Raw genomic sequence first — 18,303 nt, forward strand, 5'->3', positions numbered from 1 at the left:
TGTTTAGATTTATATAATTTGATATTGCAGTGCAATTGACTTCTCAAGACATACCACAATAACTCTATTCTATGCAGCCATTCATTGATTCATCTTTACAGTCGTTTAAATATTGTAAAAACAAGAGAATAGTATGTGATCAGAAAGAGGGTGTTGGTGTGAAGAAGCATAGGTATGCATGCAGTGGAGGCGAAATGTCGTCAAACCTGTTTTTGTCTCACGTATCAAGTCATACATTATTCCTATTTTTTACCTATTAGAAACATGATGTGTGTTCACTCCAGTGTTTTGAATTTCTCAGTCATTTTACAGACATTGAGCCTTTATGAAGCAGAAGAAGGGTTATGTGTGTAATGTGAGCTTGTGTATTTGTACCTTGGACTTGGACTTCAAATGCACACACCCACCCACACCCACACCCACACCCACACCCACACACATGCATACAACATAGATACATATAAACGCTCACTGAGCACTTTATTAGGTATTTATCAGACATATCAGATGAGTTTTTGGTCTTCTGCTGCTGTAGCCTATCCACTTGAGAAATTTGATGCATTGTGTGTTCAGAGATGCTCTTCTGCATACCACTGTTGTAATGTGTGGTTATTTGTGTTACTGTTACCTTCCTTTCAGCTTTGACCAGTCTGGCCATTCTCCACAGACCTCTCTCATTAACGACACATTTCTGCCGCAGAACTGCTGCTCATTGGATGTTTTTTGTTTTTCGCACCATTCTCTGCAAACACTAGAGACTGTTGTGTGTGAAAATCCCAGGAGATTAGAAGTTTTTGAGATACTTAAACCACCATGCCTGGCACCAACAATCATTCCATGGCCAGAGTCACTTAGATCACATTTCTTCCCCATTCTGACTGACATTTGGTCTGAAAAACAACTAAACCTCTTGACCACATCTGCATGCTTGTTGCTGCCACAAGATTGGCTGATTAAATATTTGCATTAACAAGCTGCTGTACAGGTCTACCTAATAAAGTGATCACTGAGTGTGTATATTTTTAAGAGTTACATGAAGAAAAAAAAACACCCACCCACAAGTAAAGCAAACATTGTGGTCACTATTTTCTGTGATCTAGTCCTTTGACTGAAGTGTGACTGCTGTATTACACCTGCAATTTACCAAAAACGACTATATTACAAAACATTTTTATACAGACATCCAAATTCATATGCGCAGAGTCACTCACTATTGTCCTACAGTGTGAACGCAAAGCAGACATACTCAATAAACTACATATGAATAACAAGCAGTTACCATAGCATTGTCGAAACCCTTTACTTCTCCCTAACAAAAGTTTGGTCACGTGTCGTCTCCAGGTAACGGCTCCCCGCCCAGGGCGGGGATGCTTTGACCAATCGGATCGTGGAAGAAGCGCACAGGTGGAGAGAAAAATCAGGGACTTAAAATGTGCATTTGGTCCGTGATTCACTCACTGGATCAAGTGAGGGCAATACAGAACTGCATTCGCTCATCGGCAACTGAGCAGCCAGCGCTCCAGCATTCGTCCTCCATCGGAAAGTCACGTGTAAGAACTTTCATTGTTTTCACGCAGGCTTTGACATGTGATTTGTTTACAGGGAATCAATTAGCTTCACCATATGAATCTGAAGAGATTTACTTCTTGGTTGAGGCTAAGTTTCAATAGATGTCAACATCGAATATGTAAAAAGTCGAAAGGTTTGAACATAACAGGTGTTACAGGATTCTGGAATGAAACCCCGTTTTAGTTGCTGAGCGGCATTCACCTAACCTTAAATAAACAGCGTTTATACTGTAAGTTACGTAATTGCGTAATTAGACATCTTGATTGCAATAGATTGACAATGCGTCACTTTGTCACTTTGTAATTTTGTGAATCCAGGCGCCTGCTGAATTATATGTGCTGAATTTTAAATTTATTACATTCTGGTTCGTTAAAACGTGAAATAGATATCGTTTATAGTGAATGAGAACTGTAATATATCATATACATTGTCTCACTGCCTTTCTTTTTAATTATTGTTAGTTCATGAACCTTCATTTAACTGTTAGGTGTCATTGGAAAGAATGCTTTACAGCAATCGTGGCAATAATCTCTGCAAAAGGCACACACAAATAGCATACACAAGTCCCCTCCTACGTCTTGATTTTCTGATTTATCTGCTTTCATAAAGCATCTACATTCAATTTGTCAGCTGCAAGTCATTTTTCACCCAGTGAAACTGATCAGAAGAGTTGAGGGGCAATGTTGGAGAGGTATACAGTCATATCCTGAACAACCTGCCCCCTATATATACTGTATGTACCCACATACACACATACATGCACACAGATAGAGAGCACACACTGATTTTTCCTCATTTCAGTGTGTGTTATCTGTTTGTGTGTGTGTATGTGTGTGTGCATGTGTATACGTAGGGGACAGGTTGTGCAGGAATATCAGGTCAGGATATCAAGTGTGGAATGGAGCGTGACAATATGCATTTAAAGATCTTTAAACTTTTAAGCTGGCTTCAGCGGTATAGCTGTACTGTAAGCTGCTGCAGGCTGCCATTACGGCACACACATATTGATATCAAATTTCCCCTCTTATCTGTTATCAATTCATCTTTAAATTGGATTTGAGCTTGAGCCTTGCGGGTAACTCCCACACAGCTGCTACACATCGTCTCTTGAATACAACATCTTTTTCGTTGCTGCATAGGTATTAGATCTCCTTTAATCCAAAGCCATACATAGCAGTTCACTGATGAACAGATGGACGGACGCAAAGGGACTGCACAGGGCCCGGTTGCGTAACGCCCGCCCCACCTGCCTGCTGTTTCCTGCTGCTGATATCGATCGATTCCTCAAGCGTTTGTTTTGAAGCGTAGCGGAATGTGTCTCTGGCACGTGCTCTTGGTGCACTGGAGGCCTGGGCGGTGTGCGCACGGTGGGTGCGGCAGTAGGGTGCGTGTGAAGCACCGAATGGGCAGCTCGCGGGTAGGTCCGCTGCTGCCTATGGAGAGGCAACTACCGCTGCCTGGGTGCCGCACACAGACACACGATTAGCTCACAGAGCTACAGACCAATGTACCCTGCCAAGCAAGCCGGCTATATGTCCAAGAGGTAATGTTACCTTCTTTTGTGGATGTTGGCATACTCACTCAACTGCACTGCAGTTCTCTGTATGGTGAGGCTGTTTGTGCGGAATAAGATGGGCAGGTGATGCCATGCCCCTGTAAACTCCAAACTCCCCCAGCCCCCCCTTGATGTCTCTAGGTGGGGACCTGGCCTTGGGATCAACTTATGGGTTTGAATACTGAATTATTTTCTGTTTTTCTCAACCTTGTCGGACGGGTTTGTTGGCAAGTAGTAAGACATCTCAGTAGTATCTGCCGACAAACCGGATCCACTAGGTTGACTTCCAATTCTTGTCTAGGAAAACATCTCCTTTTCTGATTATCAGGTAGTTTCGCAATCGCAACATAGCACGTATGCATGACTGAAAAATGTATATGTTGGAAGACGTAAATATTCCTCGAGACACACTCATGTGTCATTGCACGTCAGCACGAGTTTGGAACCAGAAATTCTTCACCGTACAGAGATAAATTTCACCCAGGCACTTTCAAGATAGAGTCTCCACCTGTGATTGGTTGCTTTTTGGTTCCCTTCTCTGGATGATAGCTTGTGGCAAATCTGAATGTGTTTGAAGCTGTAAATTGCATATGTGAAGGTTAAAACCGTCACGCTTGGTTTGGTGAGTAATCTTCCATGAACCTCCACATGAAGGACCCTCAGAAATGAGATGTGACATCTCAAGGGGCTTATCCAGTTGATAAATAAATGTCAGTGTTCAGTAGGTCTGTGCTATGGTAGAGAGGTCACCCTGCCGACCCCCTGTTTGACACCCTTCCAGGTCGCACTGGGGGTGGGCGCAGCCTTGGGGGTGGGACGTGCTTTGGGCCCCTTGGGCTGTGTCTCAGGAAACCTGTTTGTTTGTCTTTCTGTGTGCAGGAAGTTCAGTATCCTCTGGGCACCATAGATACACATGTGAATATGACAGTAATCTAATCTGGGTTATTGTTGTAGAGCTTAATTCTGTATCTCAGATACAGTAGCAGTGCTAGTGACTTGCAGTTGAGTTTCAAGAAGGCCTTGCAAGATTAACCCCCCCTTATTTAGTTGCCTGAATCAAAGCCAAGTGTTTCTATTGGCATGTTTGTAGCCTGAATGCCAGTGATGCCTAGCCATTTCCCAATGAGCAAAAACAACAACGGAAGAAAAGAATCCCACATTTCACCTCAGTGTGATTTGGAAATTTTTAATTTGACACTTAAAAATTAATGCAGACATGTTATGCATTCGTGAGCTTACCCTCGTCTAAATGTTTGGCTTCTGTTTGATTTTTAAACCTTGGCTGATGAGGAGCTTGGATTGAAAAGCAGCAGAGAACTGGAGTGGAACATCTCCTTTGGGAGTGTTGTAATCCAGCCTCCGTGTCCAGATTGTTTTTTAGAATGTGTTTGAGGTGTGACTAACCGCTAGTTACCCATTTGCAGTTTGATGTAGCTGGTGTGTGACAAGGCTGTGCCAAACTGGGTGTCCGAACCGTACGGACCCACACGCTTCCACACGTGAGCGGCACTCCTAGCATCTGTTCTTTCAGTACGAGCCATGAACCGTCTTCTCCCAATCTTTACTTTTGCCTTATGAATGTCACAGAGTTATTAAAGGAGCTGAGAAACTGCAGGATAAATATTTAGTCAGTTTTTTCTTTTTTTTTTACATCAAAGTAAATGAACACTTGAAAATGATGTTATGCAATCTGTTTGCATTTTCTTGTGTTTCTTCCTATTTTACTCACCTAGCGCTTGTGCCCTCGAATCCAACCGGTTTAAAGAAACAAGTTAATAATCCACTGAGATTTCTAAGCATGAAAGTGCTTTTGTGGCACAGACTGTATTTCAGTGGAAAAGAGATTTATAGTGATGTATAAACAAACCTACAGGAAGAGGAAGGCATTAGCTGCTCAGGTGGCATTGTGGGGTGTGACCTACACTAGCTAGCTCACTCCTAACTCCTCAGACCCCTGCTGTATTCTGTACTGGGAGAGCCACTTGCTGTTGACCGATAATGCCACTGATCATAGGGAGAGATTTGGAGTTTGACTCTGCCTCACCAAACTCAAAATCTCAGATCTTTCTCAGATTGTTCAGTTCACTGATGTTATCAGTGTTCTTATTAGCAAGTATAATACACGTTGGTTTTTGCATCACCAATTCTGTACATATGTTAAAATGTACATATGCAAGTATAATAACAGAACTGAACATACCGTAAGACTAATGTGCAGTTTGTTAGAACACTGTAAAGGTGATTTGTTTTTCTCAGATGAGTCACAGCAATAATGCATCCAATTTGGCAAAATAAAAAGTTTTACTAAAGATGTAAAAAGGCTGAAGAGGTCAATCTTCCTTTTTGTTCTTCCTGTCTCAGTAAATGAAAGTTCACTTGAGATTTTTTGTTGTAATTAATAAAACCTGAAGACAGAGAAAGTCAAATTAAATGACAAAATCTTGCTAGAAATCCCTGCAAGTGCAAACTTATTTTGTCCAAGCTGCGTAAATGCCAAAAATATGCCAGAACTTTCATATGCAGTGTGTGGATAATCCTTATCGCATAACCTTTGACCATGTATCAGTGAGTATAAATGAGAATCTGGTCATTTGGTGAAACATGTATTGTGTTTTCAGAGATTTCACTGAGCAATGCTCAGATAGAAGCAGCAGGCAAAGGAGAAAATTACCCTTTTTCATATGAATGCCTGCAAACCCTGGCTTCATGTTGGTAGTCATAAAAATATTTTCACAGAAGAGATTAATTATAATTTGTACCTTCCATGCATAGGTACAACCTGTCATGCTTCGAATCATTGGGGGAATTTGTGACTGGAATGACATTAAATATTAAAATGGTGTGTGTGTGTGTGTCTGTGTGTCTGTGTGTGTCTGTGTGTGTGTGTGTGTGTGTGTCTGTGTGTGTGTGTGTGTGTGTGTCTGTGTGTGTACTACATGTGTGTTTTGAGAGGGGGGAGAGTGAGAGCAGAAAGAGAGAGAAGGTCCCAGAGGTTGGGCAGGCTCTCCTACTAAATTGGATGTTTAATCTCTGTGTTTTTAATTCCACGAAGGCAGGTTCTCTGGAGTGCAGCTGACTCCGTAAACAACACAGGTGTGCAGTCATCGCACTATGACTATGGACACAACACAGACCAAACACACAAACTCTGCCGAGGAGTGAAAAATCTCTCCGTTTGTAATTTGCCTTTGAGTGTCAGAAGCTTTGGCTTGATAGGTGTGTCTCAGTCTTTCTGGCAGTTTATTTCTAAACTTCCGTATGTGGTGAGATTTATTATTAACATGTCTTTGCTCCTATTCAAACAAACACAAATTATTAATTATGAGTGCCTTTCTTTTTTCGATGTGGAAAGTGTCACTAATAAATTGGGCTGTCTGAGGACCACTGTTCAGATGGGCAAGACTGAAGACTGGTATGTGCCTTTCACAACTTTGATTTAGCATCTACTGTAGATTCCTGAGCATTTTAGTACATCCTTCAGCATTTTATCTTTGAAGGACCCTAAATGACAAACCACACACCAAAAATATTTTTTGTGTAGCAATCCTGATAATGAGAAAAAGAAAAGGGGCCAAATGCACTCTGTGTGTTGCAGTATAATTGGAAAATGTTTTCTTGCTAAAAATATAATAACATAATTGTGCATAAAGAAGAAGTGAGAAGTGCTAGACAAGGTTAGAGCAAATTTACCAGCTGCAACATGCTGGATACCAGCGCACTTTATTAGGTATTTATTAGACTTATTTCCTAGACTTATTGGTCTTCTGCTGCTGTAGCAAGTATCACAAGTGAACACAGCAGTAGCTCGTGAACGGTTGATGCTGAGTGTGTGCATGACTACTGCATGTGTCCTGAAAATAAATCAGGAACTGTTTCCACTGATAACTTTAAAGTAAATGTTTGGGCTAATGTAATGACAGCTTTGCCACAGGCCTCTTTACGTGTCTGTTGTTCTCCTTTCAGCAAGGCCATGGAAGAGTGCATACAGTGCAGTATAGACTTTATAGACTTTCCTATAGACTTTCCTTTTACCATCCTTTGTACATTATGCCAGGCAAAATAATTCAGAAAAAAAGGTATGAAATTGAAGATACTATGAACTATGCTGTGACCACTAGAGTGTCACTTTCTGGAATTTAGCCCAAAAGGCTTGTTCTTGATGTCTATCTTTTAGCTAGGTAAGTAATGTTGAGTATTGTGATTTTTTGTCTCACATGCAATATGCAAATCCTCGCCCTCGAGCACAAATAATTAGCCATCGTCATGAATTATCCTCTCTAGCTAGCTAGCCAACCGTAATATAGAAAATTAGCAGGGCACATTGAGCGGGCCCATGTGTTAGCTCATAGCCATTTTGGCCTGATTTGTCCCACAGGTCACAACATTAATCACATCTCCACAGCTTTGATTAATCAAATAAATCAATCATAATATGATACTGCATATTATTCTCATGTGGGTTGACATTCTGATGTAGGTGTGCAGAGCTTGGATGTGCAGTGTGAAGTAATTAGGATTAGGGCACGTCGTCTCCGCATCTCATGAAGTATGGCGTAATCGGCCTTTTCTGCTTTCTGTTGTGAATACTCTTCCAAGAGGTGGACCACGACATCCAACAAGGCTGTTGTCAGGTCTAAAAATACAACAAATCTCTCTGTCTGTGTAGAAGGTGTCAGTAGCACCTGGTCCTCCAGTGCTTAACAATATGCTATTGTGAGCTCTCTGTGTCACTGTGGGCTCCAAGCATGATCTGACACCTTTAAGCCAGCTGGTTTGACCTGCCATATCACACTCTTATTTTAGTTGCTATGCATACAGGTTTGGCTAATCTGTTGCTGTTACATCTGAATGAAAAGGTGATGTTAATCTGTCACGTCCCACATTGTCTCCTGATGAGAACTGACAGAACTGGCTCCAGTAAGAAGCCAGTGGCATTGTCATGGTTTTCCATAAAAGCATGTCAGCTATTCTTTATTGTAACATAATGTACTGTTTCAATTGATAGCTTCTGTAGATATACATAGGCAATATGTTTGCCAGCTATATGAATAATCATGTCCACTCTCTCCACTCAGGAAGTGCTCCAGGGACTGGGGAGCCAGGACTGGTGAAGATCTGCCCAGCGCAGTGGCACCGTGCTGGGAGTGCCGAGGATATACGGGCGTGGAGCAGGACAGGGCCCACAGGAAAACTCTGCAGTGCTACCCTCACCCTCCGCCATGCTGAGCCTGATCAGACTACCTCGCGTTTTCACCATCAACCAGGTCCCCAAAGTGAGTTTTCACAGATTCAAAAAAACCCAGGGATAGGCTGGTACCTTTTGGTCTTAATGAGCAACATTTGTTACATTACATTGACACTTTTATTCAAAGCGACTTGCAGTTGATTACACTAAGCAGGAGACAATCCCCCTGGAGCAATGTGGGGTTTCGAGCCTTACTCAAGGACCCAACAACTGTGCGGATCTTATTGTGGCTATACCAGGGATTGAACCTGGTATAGCCAACCTGGTGTAGCCAGTCATTTACGTAGCCACAGGCTGCCCTTGTGTGTGAAAAGTATCTTTTTGGGTGGCAAATGTAGCAAGTCAATGGCAGAAATGCATTAATGCGGTAAAGTCTCTGTCCCGGCATGGCGCTCCCAGTGTAACGGATGGTGCTGGTTCACCTTTCCTGCGCAGGCGTTCCATGAAGATGGCATCATCTCCGGGTACCGCCATCCTTGCAGCTCCGCCACCGACTGCGTCCTCAGCCTGTTCCAGCTGACCAATGAGACGCTCAACATCTGGACTCACTTCCTGCCAACCTGGTGAGGGACCTCCTGGCTTTTTAGAGACCATCTCTTAGAGGCTATTTCTACATTTTATGTAATGGCAACTTTGTAAAATATCATAATTCTACCCTTTCAAAATTACGCAGAAAACAGTAGATAGTTGCCTAATTGGTGCCTTGTAAAAACTGAGGCATTTAAAAAAACATTATCTTGGATTAGGCTTTATATAGTCTCGATTACACAGGCTCAATCTGTAATAGAGCATGATTTGTGCCCTACATACTGTATAAGGCTAGCATTACTGCAATTTCATAGCCCTGGCCCCAGGCAGACAGCATTCATGCTGTTTCTGTTCCAACCGCATTTCATTAATTAGGTTTGACAGAGCTGTTAATTGTGTACTGAGCTGTACTCAAAATCTCTTGACTGCTCATCAGTCTTGTGCTAAAAGCTGTGTCGTTAGAGGTGCATTTGTTTTAATGACAAAATAAGTGCACAATAAATAGAATTATTTCACATAGTATTTGTATAATGGCTGTTCCTTTAACTATTTTAACTGTAATTAGTTTAACCCACGAAATATCTAATTGGTCTTCAAATGCTATTAAAAAATAGATTGACTTGCATAAACACCCTTCCCTGCACACATTCCTTTCAGCAGTAAATGTGAGCTGATGCCTGTCAGGTGATATTAAACCCAGATTTGAATGTAACAGTCCAGGCGCTCTTAGCGGAAGGAGAGCTACATCGATAAGGAAACCAGCATCTGCAACATGCCCCCAGGACCATACTGGAGGAACAACATAACATAAGACCTTAGTGGCCGTTTTTCCTGTAAATATGGTCTCACTTCTTTCTTGATGGAGTGCTTTTCTATCTGCTGCTACTTTGCCCCTTTTGCTTAACAAGGCTTCTATACTGTGAGGAACGGCACATACTTGCGGAAACACCCTTGCTCCAAATAGCAAGATTCCTGCAAGTCAAATGCGTGTAACACATATTTGGAAGTTGTATCTCCTCCACTAACACTGTCATTCGTTTTTTTTTGGCATCATAACACATTTGTGTGTTGCATTCTCCACCAGTGAACAGCCTGGAATGAATAATAACAATAACAGAATAAAAGTAAATTGATAACATACTGTACTGCTACTGCATCTTTTTGAAGACGCTGCTATGACAGGATGTATCACGTGACCGTGAGTTACTGGATGTACAGCTGACCAGGCGTCTCAGGGACACCTGTCTTGTCTCCATTCCCACAAATGTTGGGTTGTCCACAGACCGATTTTCTCTGATTTTCACTATGGCTGACAGTGAGAAGTGGATGTTGGTATTTCAGACCATGCTGTTACTCATCGAGTGGGTGAAGATGCTTCTCATGGTGGCCATAGCCCTGTCCATGAAGCCTGTAGTCCCAGCGCGTGCCACATTCTCCCCAGAATGGACTTCATCGTTATCTGAATGTTGTATCGTCGCTTACAGCAGCTTACTGAGAGCCACAGCGCTCCATCCTCAGAACTCCGGCTCTTTGGTATGTCAAACGGTGCCTCCTCCTCCTCGTCCTCCTCCTTTCCGTCAGAGATACCCTCATACTACATGTAGCTGGCACTCCGTGTCTCTCGAAAGCCCCGGCTCTCACATTTTTATCTTGCAGCCGCCGAACCCCACGCCCAGCAAGCCAAACACTGCCCGAAGCAGCGATAAGGAAATCTGAGACTCCATGGCAACGGCTCCCTGTGTGTTTATCAAAGCGAAGAGGGGCTGTGTCTGACAGCTGGGGGCTGCGTTGTTATTCCCCAGCACTGGCTGAGGAGGCTCTGGAGGGCGTGGGACCAGCGGTGGCATGGGCATGGACAGGGCGGGGCGGAGCCGGGCTGGTCTGGGGATTGGCTGGGGCACTCCAGAGAGGTTTCCTGTTGCTCTTAATGAGCAGAGCTTCTTGGTAATGCCCTCTAATGGTTTCACGTAATTAGCAGATATTTCAGTGCGGTGACTTTCGAAAGCACATACAGTGTCTCGTAAATGAGTCGCCCGTTCAAACGTAGCACTGTGTTTGTGCGTGTATTTGGACTGCGTGATTTGGAGCCGAGTATATCCTGTTCGCTGGGCAGCCTATTGGACTGACTATGGGAAATGAAATTTATCCTTCAGATGGCATGGTTCTCATAGCACCAGTCCAGTTTGGTAAATAAACATTTGTACTACCTGTGTTTTCCTTTGCGTATTAACGCCCGTGAACAGGCACTCAAACACACTTCCCGGGGAGAGATTTCCACCCGCAGTTTTAACCCACCTTCAGCGGATGCTCTTATACCGCGTGCCACATTACCGCCTTTCAAAATGGATCTCAACAATGGAACGGCTCTGCGGCGTCTTTCTCCTCCAGGACCGGCTGATCCCTGCCGGGCTCCCGGGGGGGGAGAGGGGGCATGCTCAGTGGAGCATCGCTTCCTGCCCGGAGGCTGTGGAGCGCGCGGCCCCCAGCCGACCCGCCCTCCGGGGAGCGTCGGAGCCGTCCGATTGGCCGGCTCCGCGCAGCAGGTCCAGAGTGCCCCCGGGTGTGAAGTATCGCTGTCTGTCTCGGCAGGTACTTCCTGTACAAGCTGCTGACAGTGGTGCTGATGCAGGACGCCTGGCGGGATGTGTTCACCTGGCCGCTGCTGGTGTTCCTGCTGTCCGTCTGCGTGTACCCGCTGGCCTCCAGCTGCGCCCACACCTTCAGCACCATGTCCCCCCGCGCCCGGCACGTCTGCTTCTTCTTCGACTACGGGGCGCTCAGCTTCTACAGCCTGGGTGAGGCGGGCTGGCGTCAACCGCAGAACGCGCTTTACTGTTATTGTTCCCTTGTGTGATGAGGTTTATCTGTGGTACTGACAGCTGCGTGTGTGTGTGTGTGTGTGTGTGTGCGTGTGCGTGCGCTTGGGCATGTGTCTGTGTCTGTGTATGTGTGTTCCACAGGTTCAGCCATAACCTACTCTGCGTATGTTGTCCCAGACAAATGGGTGAACAGCACTTTCCACCTGTACTTCATCCCCATAGCCATCTTCAATACTGTCGTCTGCACTGCTCTGTCCTGCTACTCCAGGTGAGCTGACCAGAGGGAGCGCAGTGGGCCAAATCACCCGACTCAGTGACAGCCCTCCCATCATCATACGCTCACTGAGCACTTTATTAGGAACACCTACTTATTCATGCAGTTCTCTTATCAGCCGAGCAAAAGTACAAACCTAACGTATCTTTACACAGCTATACCCATTACATTATTATCCCAAAAAGAAAAAGAGGATGTCTAAAGAGGGTCATGGGGAGTCATGATGCAGTCCCCCGGAGTAACAAACTGTGCTCAATGCTTTCCATAAACCTGGGAGCAAACACCATCCTTCCTCTGTCCACGGAGGACAGTGACTTTCACGGGACAGTTCACTCAAAATCGACAAATCACTCAAAAATATAATGACAGTTACTCACGCACGTCAACAGAGCGCAAGAATGCACATTTTAATGCAGAACTATTTCTTCTATTGCTGGAATTCATCAACTGTTTCCACGCATGCAGAAGTTTCCACCTTGAAATGCGTCTCATACCTCCTTCTCTTTGTTTCCTTTCTGAGGACTTGTATCATTCCTCACTGTTGATATTAAAAAAGGGCAGTGGTGATTCTGTGTAGGTTCACCGGTCCAATATTGTACGATGCAAGGGCAGATATAGTGGCTACAGGATATGGGATGATCCATCCAGGTGATATAAGGATCAACGACTCTCTAGCATCACCTTTAAGATACTGCACATTATTAATCTGGCCTGTGGATGCTGATGTTCCTGACCTGTAAATACTGTAGAGATATTCAATATTATCAGTGTTAGTTGCTGCTGTTCCTGGTCCGTATAGATACACGTTGTCAGTGTTAGTAGATGCTGTTGTTCCTGGCCCTATTGTTTTTTCACTTGCATGCCCCAGTATAATTGCTATCTTAACTTTCTCTCTCCCTCTCCTCTCACCTGCCAAGGCTTGGCTTACCATTTCTACAATATAACCATGACATCATAAAAAGGTAACTAGCATGTGCTAGCTGAAGCTAATGCACACATTTTTCATCTGGTATGTTTCTGTGTCTTAGATAGCAATTTAAATAACTCTTTGCTGGTTTGGTGACTAGAACTGCCAATTATATAAATAACACAATTTTATACTTTGTTGAAGAGCAAGCTCTATTCTACATAGAATTTGTATAAAAATGTGGTAGTGCATTTTAAAAAATGCAGGCAAATTATTGCTGTTATGCCTTAATTGTGAAACAATCAAAACATTGTTCTTAATAACAGGGTCCCCGTCTTTACAATGCAGATTGTATGATTTAAAAAAAGATCAATACAGTATTCTTGTCATCTTTGACAGCATAACTCCAACGATTACAAGAACCTCAAAAAAAAGTGGATTCACATTTGATAATCTAGCCTGAAAGTTGGTGTAATGAGGTGAAACCTAAAAAGGATTCAACTCTTCATGGCACAGCTTGAGAGGCTGGTAGACATGCAAAGGGCCTTTCCGTTTCCAGGAGAGCTTGTAATCCAAATACACACCAAAAAACATATCCGTCCAGTTATACACTGTGTCAGTGTTTTTCTAAGAGATTGTGATATGAACTGGTGTGAGGTACAGTCTGAAGCTTACCCTTCTTGGCTGCACTCCACTGACTCACTTTCCGGATTTGAATGTAATCTTTTTGTGTACCGTGTATGACGCTGGTTTCCGCTAAACAATCGTTATCCATAGAAGGTGTTTGCGCTGCTTCTACTCTGCATACAGTAGAAGTAGAAGCCAGAGCTAAAACTTTAGAGACTAATCCAGTCCCTTCTGAACCCAGATATCGAGAGTGCCGAAGCGTAAAGTGGGGGAGAGTCCTGCGTGTGCTGGCCTTCGCATACCCGTATCTGTTTGACAACATTCCTCTGTTCTACAGGGTAAGTCAGTTGTTCCACATGTTTCATTGCATTGTCACCTTTGATAACACTCTGACAACCTCAGGAAATGCTTCCATCCCGGAGTCTGAACAGATCCATGATAGCATAAGTGCCCATTCTTCCCATGGTTAACCATCCAATCCTTAATGTGCCACAGCTCACCATAATTGCACATTGTGTCACCTGGGAGGTGAGGGTTTCAGTTGAGAGGATCCTGCCTGTACCTGCCTCGTCACAAAAGGGTGATTCTACTGGTCTTTCAGCGTCATTAAGTGTTCGTTAGGTCATTACAGACCGGTTTTGCAGACACAGATTAAGCCTCGTCCTAGACTGAATTCTATTTTGAATGAAGGTTCTCCATACAAAACTCAATTTAGGCCATGACAAAGCTTAATTCGTGTCTTTGACACCAACCCATAATGGTGATACTGTGTGGCAGTCACTGGCTCACAGAAAGGAGAGTGCACTCTTCAGCTGCAGTGCTCCTGACGAATTCAAGCCAACCGCACCCACATTCTTCTGACATGTCAAAAAACAACCACAAGCCCTTAAGCCAGTCGGATTGGTTTGGAGTGGTATTTCACACCGAGTACATTTTTCGATTTGGTCCCAGTCTGAAAAAAACTATTGTGAGCCTGCAAGTCGTATAATGTACATACAGTAAGAAGGATAACTGCCCTTTGTAAATTTGTGTGTAAAATTAGTGAGGGAAAAAAGGTTTGTAAATCTAAGTGAATATCTTAGCCCAGTTTTGGGTGCAGGGATGTGGTTGGTGGTGACACAGATCTTTTCTCCGCAGCTCTTTGTGTGCGCGGGCGAGGGCTGCACTGATAACGGCAACAACAGCCTGCACTGCTGGCACGTTACGCTGGCCTTCCTCACCGCCTTCCTGTTCGCCACACACCTGCCTGAGCGCCTCGCGCCCGGCTGCTTCGACTACTTTGGTGAGTGCGCCCTAACCCTAACCCCCGTGCCCTGTGGAGTGTCTGTACATCCTCCAGCACCCCCGTGCCCTGTGGAGAGTCTGTACATCTCCCAGTGCCTCCCCGTGCCCTGTGGAGGGTCTGTACATCCTCCAGCACCCCCTTGCCCTGTGGAGTGTCTGTACATCTCCCAGCACCCCGTGCCCTGTGGAGTGTCTGTACATCTCCCAGCACCCCCGTGCCCTGTGGAGTGTCTGTACATCTCCCAGCACCCCCGTGTCCTGTGGAGTGTCTGTACATCTCCCAGCACCCCCGTGTCCTGTGGAGTGTCTGTACATCTCCCAGCACCCCCGTGCCCTGTGGAGTGTCTGTACATCCTCCAGCACCCCCATACATTTCACATTTGGTCCTGAATGAGCACATTTACTGACCACAGTCATTAAGTACCAAGTACTTGCTTCCCCCTTTTTTCATTTATTTATTTATTTTAGATTAGTATTTGCTAATCCCATCTTTAAAAATGCAATTTTCACAGACATTTGACTCTTGCTAAGACCTTAGATTTATCCTTAGAAAATCAGTGAAAGGTTATAGAAGTTATGAAACTCATTTGGGTGAGACATCTCTCAGGGCTTCTGTGGTGGTTTTGGTTTTTGGTTTTGGTTCGGGTGAAATGTGAACTCAGGTTTCAGACGGGTTGTGTAGGCTAAAGGAAGAGCTCGGTGACAGGGATAGGATGAGAAAATGGAGGGGAGAAGGTTCATGTTCTGAATGCATTGGTTATAAAAATTGAGAAATTAACCACATTTGTTTTTTAAATAGAAGAAAACGGGTGTATGTCTGCGCGGCAGTCTGACCGCAGTTTGACCGCTGCGGGTTCTTCCCCGGTCTTCTCTCGGCAGGTCACAGCCACCAGCTGTTTCACGTGTGCGGCATCATCAGCACGCACTTCCAGATGCAGGCCATCGAGGCGGACATGGCCCTGCGCCGGCCCTGGCTCCAGACGCACGCCCCGCCCATCACCTTCGCCAACACCGCGGGGGCAGGGCTGCTCTGCGTGGCCCTCAGCCTCTGCGTCATCTACGTGTTCAGCGTGCCGCTCTACTGGACCCCCGCCGAGAAGGGCAAGCACGGCAGGAAGGCCAAGACCCCCGCCAGGGCCTCCGACTAGCAGCAGTCACCAGGGGGTGCCACCTGTTTCCACACGGAGACTTTGGGTGCATACAGCGAGGGGCAGGAGGCTGGCGGGGTAGCCCAGGCATAGGTACTCACTTTCCTTCAAGTTAAGGTCACTATCTTGACTTTATTTCTGTCATGTCAACAAGAACAACAGAAGTCCACACGCTTGGTGAGAGACGCACTGCTTGAGAGCGAGGTGTGGGAATGAAGGAGGAAGGTTCTGTGTTCTGCAACGGCCACAAACTGACTGCGAGGCCAGCCTATTGGCTGAGAGACGCTGTCCACCGATGAGCAGTGAGTGCTCACGCGCTTAGGTCACCTCTGCAAGGAGACCGCTGGGGTCGCAGGAATGCTTTCAGGGATCACATCACCAAACAAGTTTTTTTATTTCATGACAAGGTACTCGTTTTTTATTGAATGTATGATGCATTACAGCTGAATTTTTTCCAAAGTGACCTATCATATGCAGTGTCCATTTTGATTGATGCGTGTTATGAGGAATGTATCTCACATGAAGAGAAAGCTCCGGTCAAATGAAACACCCCTTTGTTTTTGTATACCTCTGATCATGTTCATCTTTTTCTGTTAAATAGGATAATATGAATAATGTGCTCATTGTCGCCATAATGGCATTAGGTAGAAACGGCCATAAAACTAAACACAGCTGAAAAAGTCAGTGATTAGTTCATAGAGTAAGAGGAGTTGTTGCCTGTAGTTTTTGGCTCCCCCTACTGGATATTGGGAGAACAGAAAAAATCTGAAATCATTGTTATGTTGTCTGTTTAACAAGCACTTCTATATTTCCTATTGAAAATCATACGTCACAACATGCAAGTGTGATTTTAGTTCATAATAATTGTACCGTAAAGAACAAAACTAAGAAAGAGTGACCTAATAGCTAATTAATCACTAATGAAGTATTCACTAATATTTACCACATGTTTATGCTATACATATATAAACATCATATATGGAGATTCCAAAAGACAATAATTCCCTGGCAAAGTGTTTAATTGGACATAATAAGAGCTATTGGCTTGGTGTACGCTTGGCATGTCCAACAGTCCAACAGTCCATAGTCCCTGACATTAATGTGCCGATACACACATCTCTGTGCTCATTGTACAGTTAGGTCAGATCTGTTGACTAATTTATGAGGGACTGACGACTGTTACTTTACAGAAAACACTTAATTGTTCCCTTTAAGCTAAACCATGTATTTTGTGTTATCATCCCTACGAGACCATAGAATTACAAGGTTCTAACTGACATTTTTGACAAAAATGATTTAGTGTCCTAAATATGTTGTTTATAGGGCACTAAATATATGTGCAAAGTTTTACACAAAAATTCTGTTCAGAAGTATGCAAACAATATTAATTTAAAAGGTTGTGTCTGCTTGGAGCCCATTTACTTATTTATTATTTGAGGCTTAGTATTTCAAAAACACTGCATGAATGCAGATAGAACCTGCAGATAGAACCGTATAGTAATTAAATGGTCACGAAAGGTAGCACAAAAAAACTGTTAAGTTAATGGTAGGGACTTTTTGTTTATTTAAAATAACATATTATTGTATTTTCCATTTTTATATGTAAATGCTTCAGGGTGTGGATATTCAATGTCATTTTCTGGTCCTTTAGGAAGGTGTCATTATACAGTAGGTTTTAAATATTCTCATGAATAATTAAGACTTTTTAAATAAAAACTGTCTACAATGACTTTAAAGTCAGATGATCAGGAGCCGATAGAGCAACACACTAATACCAAACAGTATGCAGTACACAGTGTCCAGAAATTTATTAAATATGCTATATCCCCAGCTGAGTTACAGTATGTAAACCTGAACAAGGCCTTGAACCTGCCTTACATTTTCTCATTGTATTTTCTGGAAGTCATACAAAGTGCCATTTGGGCTGCTGGTTTCATTGGTGCTTCAGTTACAGGTTATATTTCCTGAGACCACTGTTTTTTTTATAGGCAAACCTAGGATGATGTACTATACTCATGGTTAATCTAAAAACAGAATTTTAAAAAATGTGTTTCATAATAAATTCATTTTGCACTGATTTAAAACTGGCTTTTTTATTGATTACTCATCTCAAAACAGATACAATTTCAGTTTGAAACTTAACAGATTTGTCCTTTTATGCAACATACAATTTTTTGAGAAATCTGATGCATCAAAATTACTATTGTTGCCTCAACTAAAGAAATCAAATATGAATTTGAGCTGTCACATCTGGAGGTAGTTTGGGTCTGATTCCTCTGGTACTGGATCTAAATAGTCAAGCATACAACTATGAAAAATGTTTAAAATCACATTAAAATCAATTGAA

At 43.6% G+C, this 18,303-nt stretch overlaps 1 protein-coding gene across 1 annotated transcript; it reads left to right on the plus strand.

The window, feature by feature from the left end:
• Nucleotides 1–1,447: 1,447 nt before the first annotated feature.
• Nucleotides 1,448–18,040, plus strand: paqr5a (progestin and adipoQ receptor family member Va). Its single transcript, XM_061221974.1, has 9 exons — nucleotides 1,448–1,550; nucleotides 8,200–8,397; nucleotides 8,805–8,932; nucleotides 11,487–11,692; nucleotides 11,858–11,984; nucleotides 12,908–12,952; nucleotides 13,766–13,862; nucleotides 14,662–14,806; nucleotides 15,688–18,040. Exons 2-9 carry the CDS (start codon nucleotides 8,344–8,346, stop codon nucleotides 15,954–15,956), a joined length of 1,071 nt encoding a protein of 356 aa, XP_061077958.1. The 5' UTR covers nucleotides 1,448–1,550; nucleotides 8,200–8,343; the 3' UTR covers nucleotides 15,957–18,040.
• The last annotated feature ends 263 nt before the right edge of the window (nucleotides 18,041–18,303 follow it).

Source organism: Conger conger, chromosome 15, assembly GCF_963514075.1.
Source record: "Conger conger chromosome 15, fConCon1.1, whole genome shotgun sequence".
NCBI lineage: Eukaryota > Metazoa > Chordata > Actinopteri > Anguilliformes > Congridae > Conger > Conger conger.

Coding starts and splice junctions, on each gene's coding strand:
- paqr5a (XM_061221974.1), top strand. CDS start 8,344: ATGCTGAGCCTGATCAGACTACCTCGCGTTTTCACCATCAACCAGGTC. Junction 8,933..11,486: donor ACTCACTTCCTGCCAACCTG/GTGAGGGACCTC, acceptor CTGTCTCGGCAG/GTACTTCCTGTACAAGCTGC. Junction 11,693..11,857: donor GCTCAGCTTCTACAGCCTGG/GTGAGGCGGGCT, acceptor TGTGTTCCACAG/GTTCAGCCATAACCTACTCT.